Raw genomic sequence first — 7,980 nt, 5'->3', positions numbered from 1 at the left:
AAGAAAAATCTCTTATAGAAAAGTAGCATATGTAATGTAATCCTAAAATTTAGACTAACTCTTGTAAATGCAAGGCTGGGTGTTACTTGTACTCCCATTCTATCCTGGATGAGGGAAATTGCTAGCTACAAATAAGGCACATTCCTTTGAAGTAATTAATAACTCTCAAAGAAACATTGGCTCACTGCTTTATTACAGCACATCTCCTTTTATTATTATTATTTGTTGAGGAAGGCAATCAAGGTAACAGATGGGAGAAAGCTTTAAGCCTGACAATTATAAATAGTCTTGCAGTTTATTCTACAATATATTTGCAATTCCCTTTCTTTGCCATTCTGAAAGTTGGGTCTCTGTCAAAATACCGTTCCCTTGACCAAGGAGTACAAATCTTTGCCAATAAGTTCAAACTGTAAAATGATGGAGCGGGGATGGCGAGGTTTGGGCTCTCTGAAAGTTGTGCTTATGTTCTAGAGTGTTGTCAACACTGAAACTTGGTCTTTAGAGAAACCTCTTTTCCAGGGATCAGGTAGATTGGGGGTACACTTTGAATAAATCAGCTGTTCCAAATATTGCAAGGATTGCTTTTTGTCTTCTATAGTCAAAGTAATACTTGCCTAATGACCACTGTGTTGCCAAGCACTACAGGGGACACAGAGACAAGTATTCCTGTCTTTAAAAGGACAGTCATGGAGAGAAAGCATTAAAGATACAGAAGCTAAAATAGCAACAGAAGACAGTGGAGCATAAAATGTCACAAGGCATTATAATGATAATAATAAATTAGAAATATCACAATAATACTGAAAAATACATCTACCAGAGCATTGAAAGTATTTTGAATGTTAAAAATGTTACACACAGAGCGAATATATAATTTTTCCTTAAATAACTGAAATTTAAGTGGTACAAATTTAAGGAAAACCTTTCAGACTATCAAAGATTTTTAAAAGTGGTGATATCCCCACTGTCAGCGAGAATGTAGAGAGACAGGAACCATTAAATACTGTTGTCGTTTGTGTGTAAATTAGTACAACCTTTTAGAGGGGGATATGCCCACAGCTGTCAGAATGTCAAATGTGCATCTTTTTGTTCTGGCAATTCTATTTCTACTAATGGTGGGCTTGGTAATTTGGATCAACTCTCTAATACAGCTAGAAGAACAAGGCAAAGTATTTTTTTAAACCTGTTTTGAAGGTAAAACATAGCTACTAGGACAGTGAAGAATTATAGGGCCAAGATTCAGGCGAAGAAAGAAACCAAGACAATTAGACTTTGGAGGGACCTCTTTATTCTTAGCAACACTGCCTTTTTGATAGATACCATAGAGAGGCTGATAAGTTAAGTACAGTTAGGGAAAAAAACAGAGGAGTTAAGGGGAAGCCCAAGGAGAAAGGGCCCTGGTAATCCCCCAGGTTCGAGGGTGTGACCCAGTGAAGTGACAACTGGAAATGGATCAGCCCTCACAAGTATAGAAGCTCAGCTTTGAGTCAGTTTTTAAGTATAGATTTGATCGAGCCAGTTCTTCTCCACTGAGGTTCCAAAAGATAATTAATCCCAAATGTTCTAAGGCATCTTTTGTATATGAGAAATTAACTTCTTTTTTTATATCTAGGATAGTATTAGCTACATACCTTTCTCTGGAGAATCAAGAAAATAGTCACTCAAATGATTTGCTGCAGGGCTTAATTCTCTCACAGAATCTAAACTGCAAATGGTTGGATTAGGTCATGAGATCGCTAATGTCCTCTAGTCACCAGCCAGAAGCTGGAGGAAGATCACATCTTAGGACGTCAAATTATCTCTATAGTTTTTTATATACACTAATCAGACTCAATCAAAATAACTAAGCATATGAGGAGGTGACACAGTCTGAAAGAACATGAAGATAAACAATAGACACAAACCCATAGGAGGTCAGATAATATCTTTAGACACAGATGTTTTAAATGTTCTTACTAAAGACAAGATTGAACAGAGGCCTAGAAACAACAAAAAAATTTAATGGGAAGTCTGGAATGGAAAAGTTATGACAAATTAAGAACTCAATAAATTTAATAGCCTATTATGTACAGCCAGAGATAGATTTTATAAACTGGAAATGAAATAAATCAAAAGACTATATCCACACTAAAGCATGAAGAGACAAAATACAGGATAGAGCATAGAGTCAAATGGAATGTGGCAAAAAGTTCACATATATGTTTCCATTATATATTCTATTATAATTGTATGTACTAATATATATTATATATAGTAAATATCTATGTGTAGAAAGAAGTGAGAAAATGGAGCATAAGAAATATTTGAAGAGATGATGACTACAAATTTTTAAAAACTAATGAAAGGCATTCATCCACGGATTCAAGAAGTGCCACTAATTTCAAAAAGGATAAATACAAACCATACCTGGGAATATTATAGTAAAACTGCTGCAAACCAAAGACAAAAAGAAAATCTTAAAGCAGAGAAAAAGACATATTGCCTCAAATGAGCAGTAAGACTATAAGCTGAGTTCTCAACAGAAATGGTGGAAGACAAGGGGCAATAGAATATTTTCAAAGGGTTTAAAGAGAGTATATGAAAATTGTTCATAAATGTGTTCAGGGATATTAATGACATTGCATTTGTTATAGTAAGAAGTTGGAAACCATTTAAATACCCGACGAGAAGGATCGGTTAAAGATATTCATCTCTTCTCTAGATGATGATATGTAAAGATGTTCCAGATTTATTGTTAAGTGAAAAAAAGCAGGTTATAAAATAACATATAGCATATGTTCTCATTTTACATTGACAGTATTTAAATATGATTAAGTATGGAAGGATTGGCACCAAAATACTAACAATAGTTATCTTTGGGTGGTGGAATTATGAGAGAATTTCTACTTTTTCTATAATATTCTTAAAATAATCATGTATTAGCAAATGGAGATATATCTGTTTTTAAAACGGAAACAAAACCAGTCAGTACTTTAAAGCCTTCTGCTCTCTGTTGACCCTGCATCCATTGTGGATGTGTAATAAGAGGTACTGTTTAGTGGATTCTATTACCTTTATGTGAAAGAAACTGCAAAGGTACGACTCCTAGACTCAGGTCCCTTAATACTCTAGCTCTTCCTAAATCTAGGGACGATCGATGTGAACAACGTCCCTTGGATCCCATGGCAACCCATTTTATGAGGAGCATCAATCTGGTCACTCTTCTCCCATGTAGAGAAATTATGTTTCTTTGTAAGAAACTTAAGGATACAGTTAAGACTGGGTTAAAATTTTTTAATTTTTTTTTTTCTGCTAAAATGTCAGCCTAAATTGCAAGCTGTTTCCTAAAGGTAAGAAATGAACAGCATTTCTGTTTCCTAAAAATAAACTAGATCTTCAGCGTTGGTTAAATTGCAGTCCCCTCAGCCCAGTGTAGAGGGTTGGTGCGATAATCTTGAGTATTTACATTGATAACATGTTGTGGATAATTTGGGGTAATAAAGCATCATTTGGGTATTAAAATTCGAATTGTTTTTATAGGCAGAGAGATCCGTCTGCCCCTCCGAATCAAAGGGGAAGGAATGGGACCAAAGATTCACTTCAACTTTGAATTGCTGGATATCGGAAAAGTTTTTATTGGATCTGTACATTGTTATGAGGTAAGTACTAAGATTATTCATTGAGACTCAGGCAGTGCTTGGCTTTTTTTGTTTTCTTTTGTGTTTGTTTTTGCTGATAGAAAATTTGTACAATCACATCCACTTGCTATTACTCATACTTATTCAGACCCCAAAGTGATCTGACTCTCTCCTCTCTCCTAGCCTTGTTGAGTGGGGCAACTTTTTCCATCCTCTTCAGCCCCCTCTAACTTTACTAAAAGCACCAAAGCCGTAATTTAATTGGTTTTATCCTTATCATTTTGTAGATCGTAAAGGAGAATTTCATAAATACATCTCCCCATCTGTTTAATGCTTGTTCTCTGACAACATAAACCGTATATCAGAGGATAGAGAACCTTTTACAATTTCCAGAATGTCCTAAGGAGGATAGCTGTTTTCATACCTCAGAATTTTCTTTAAATGTGCTAGTCCCTAATCCATGATTTAAAAACCAATCATTGTGTTTTCTGGAAAAGACCTCCCTACCTTGTCTTTCCAATTAAATAGAAAATGATCCTTTTACAAGATGTACTCATGGGTTCGTAGGATCTAAGTTACTTCAGTACCACCTCATCACTAAATTTGTATCTGGGACACTTTTTTTAATTAATAATTATTGGGATGATATTCATAAAAATCAAGTAAGTTTCAAGGGTACAATTCAACAGTATGTCATATATATATTGCATTGTGTGTTCAGCACCCAAAGTTAGATTTCCTTTCACAGAACACTTTTTTACACTATCAAACTATAACCATTGAAACATTATTTTAGATTCCTGAATTGTAAATGTTTACATTTCTATAGAGGTAATAATAAAAGTTATTTAATGAGTGACAAATAGGTGTCAACTTCTATGCTTGGTTATGTGTGCACGTCTGTGTATTTTGTGTATAGTTTCTAATCCTTAAAAAACCGTGAAAGGTAGGTTTTACTGTACCTGTTTTATAAAGAAGAAATGTAGGGCAAATAGTGGTTAATTCGATCTACAACATCACCCTTCATGTGTGTTGAGCACACATGTGTTAGTTCATTTAGCCCTCACAAAACCCCAGGGAGTAGGTACAGTGACTATACCCATTTTATAGCTGAGGAGACTGAGGCAGCTGAGGCTTAGAGAAGTTTTACTAGTTAAGGTAATTAATGCTAGAATCTGTAACAAACAAATAAAAATATATATTCTCTCAAACATGATAAAAGTCTATATTGTAACTTATATGCAGTCCCAAACGAGGTTGTTGATCAGCAGATAGCTCCCCTTCAGCAGAAAACAAGGAACTTGGGCTTCTTCCATGTCATGGGTTTGCCACCCCTAACACGCGACATGCAAGATTGCAGTCTCATCTGTATCACACTGGCAGAAGGAGAAAGAGCATGGAGGTTTTCATAGGAGGCAGCACTGGAGGTGGCTCATAGCACTTTTGTTCGCATCCCGTTAGCTGTCCATAAGTGCAAGGATATCTGGGAAATGGCAGCGCAGGAGGAAGAGGATATGGGTTCAGTGAATGGCAACCTGGCTCCACATTTGTTAAGTTACTTGGCAAGGACGCACAGCTTGTAAATGCTACTGGGTTACTAGGGTCTATATCCTGTGGGAAGAGAAGGCCCTTTGCTGGCTTTGCAATGCCTCAGTCTCTCACCATGGGCAAATCTAGCCTACCACCAACTCAGCTCTCAGCCCAGCCTAACCTGGCATGGGAAGTAAAAACCCGGTTGCTACTGAGAGCTTTCTGCAGTATCATTTGTCTCAGTATTCACCATGGCCTAAATGGGATGGTGTAAAAGGTAAACAGATGTTAATGTCATGGTGAGATGGAATCATGATAAGAGCACAATTTAAATGAAGAAATCAGTCACATGACTGTCATACAATGAAAAGTGGCACAGCTGCTCTATTGCATTGCCCTGAATTGCATTTTGGAAAAAAAAAAAAAAGTTATTTAGGGAGGAAAATTAAAAGGTACAATAGTTCTTACTAAATCGATCTTCTGTCTGTAATTTATCCAATGTGAATTTCTCACACATCTTACAGACACCACATTAGAAAAGGATCTTTAGTTTCGATGCAAAATGGATAGGGTTTCCTTGAATATAATAATTTCTTAAAGATTTAATAGTAGTGTACTTTAGGCCAGCACTTCTCACCCTCCCAAATCTGAACAGTAAAGCAAACCACAGGCAGCTAAATAAGTGTTAAATGAGGTGCTGCATCAGACCGGCCAGTTTTGAGAGCTGTGCGGTGGCAGAGAAGGGCATGGTAAGGTGCTCCTTGTGGGAATATTTTGCACTCTCTGCATATTTAATGCTGATGCCTCATTGCATCTCTTTCAATTTATTACATCACCTCCTTGAGACAAATTTGAATAATTACCTATTGGCCTTAGTCATTGCTGAGCTTAGCAGATTCATAAAAATAAAACAAAACAAAAAAAACAACAACACAGAACCCCAAGAGTATACACTCTTCCCCAGCGTAATTAGAAGGAAAACAAACGAGAGGGGGACATTCTCTTATACATTTTCTTCTCTCCAAGGACTTTGACTACATGGGTAGGGGTATTACCAGTAATCAAAAAGTCTTAGAATTGTGTCCCAAACAATTTGGTGGATTCTGTATACATGAGTAGGTGTTGCTTTGGCTGGGGGAGGCGGGGCAGGAGGAGGGGTTGGAGGTGGAGAATGACATACATATTCTTGAAAATGGAGGGGCTGGCACATTATAGAAAATCTGAGTAAAAAATTTGAGTAAAATAAAAAGATAATCCACACATCTTCTCAGAGAGAAGAATAAGGATCCTTCAATTTACTGTGAACACCTCTGAGTTGCCTTTGAGTTACCACGAGTGCATGTCAGTTGCTTCTTAAATACAGATAAATTTTAAACCCGTTCTCTCAGCACTGGGGCTGTATATAGCAATCACTGTCATTTAAGCACTATTTGCCAGATACTATTCTAAAAGTTACATAAGTTAATAAATTTCATTTTCCCAAGTCTAAATAGTAATACATACATTTTATAGATGGGGAAACAGTGGCAGAGAAACTAAGCAGGTTTTCCAAGGTCACACAATAAGTCAGTGGCAAAGCTCTGATATGAATCCAGGCATTTGGTTTCTGAGTCCCTGGTCATAATCACTCTTCTACATGGTCTCTTTCAAAGGAATAAAGGGTGAAGCATGAGCCTTACGACCATGGAGCTTAAAACAGAGACAGGGAGATAGGAAATACATGTAAAAAAAAGAAAAAAAAAGTAAAATATCAAGTAGCAACTAGTTATGTATCTATTTTGGTGCATTGTCTATCTTCTCTTGGCAGAAGTGGTGGTTTTCCTCTGCAAGAGCCCCTGACTCTGTCCAACATATGCTCTTGATTCCTTCTCTGCTTCTCCAGAGGCAGCCTGAGCTAGTGGGCCTCTCATATCCACCAGATCCCATTCCCGTGGTTAGCTAGCCCCCTTCTTTTATTACAACAAACATCTAGGCCAGGCAATGAGTCTGCGTTATCTCATTGAATGTAAATGTACTAGTTCTCCTCTACCATACCGTCCCGCAGCTTTGCCACCCCTGTTCTCACTCTTCACCACTAACCTTCTCAAAACACAATCTAGAATAGTTAACCACCGTTTCCTCTGCATGCACTGACTCCCTAAACATTTGTACTCTGGATTCTGCAATCACATTCCATTGGAATTAAACTCTTCTTCAAGGGGAAGAATAACCTCTAATTAAAAATAAAAGATCTGTAACATTTTCTCATTCGACCACATTCAACACTTTCTGGAAATTCTCCTCCCTGGGCTTCAGGAATAGAACTGTGTGGCTATGATACAGGTTCATGGACAGGAATTGTGAGAGGTGGCAGCAGGAGTGGGAGACTGAGCCAGCCGTGGAGGTCTCAGAATGCCAGGCATGAGCTTTTTACACACACCTAGCATGCAATCAAATGTGGCCAATGACGTGGCTCCAGAACGCTAGTATATAGCAACAAAACTTTTCTATAGCAAAACAGTTGCTTGTATAAGCATCCCTGAACAGTTATCCATGCAATAGAGTTTGCGATGAAAGTATTCCAATAGGATGAAATCTAATACCACAACAAAGAGAATACTTGCAATCTGGAATCCACAGTGATGTTGCATTTACATTCTTCAAGCTACGTTATAAACATAGGCTTAGGTAGTTCTCGCTCCTCTATTCTGACTTGCTTTTATTTTTCAGTATGCCACTTAATCTCAGCCTTCTTATGCATTTGAGAGAAATACCTTCCCTTCCCTTGGTTACTTTACAGAGAATATCAAAAAAATAGTATTTAAAGGCTTTTCAGTAGATGTGATTATTATCA

The 7,980-nt window shown here is 37.1% G+C and overlaps 1 protein-coding gene across 1 annotated transcript in view; it reads left to right on the top strand.

The window, feature by feature from the left end:
• Positions 1–7,980, top strand: part of HYDIN (HYDIN, axonemal central pair apparatus protein) — a 351,593-nt gene that overhangs the window by 137,823 nt on the left and 205,790 nt on the right. The window contains exon 12 of the mRNA XM_023523662.1: positions 3,520–3,638. Within this exon, the coding sequence (XP_023379430.1) occupies positions 3,520–3,638 (119 nt within the window). The remainder of the gene's footprint in view (positions 1–3,519; positions 3,639–7,980) is intronic.

Source organism: Pteropus vampyrus, unplaced genomic scaffold, assembly GCF_000151845.1.
Source record: "Pteropus vampyrus isolate Shadow unplaced genomic scaffold, Pvam_2.0 Scaffold399, whole genome shotgun sequence".
In the NCBI taxonomy this organism is placed as follows: domain Eukaryota; kingdom Metazoa; phylum Chordata; class Mammalia; order Chiroptera; family Pteropodidae; genus Pteropus; species Pteropus vampyrus.
This window is presented reverse-complemented; position numbering and strand designations above follow the sequence as displayed.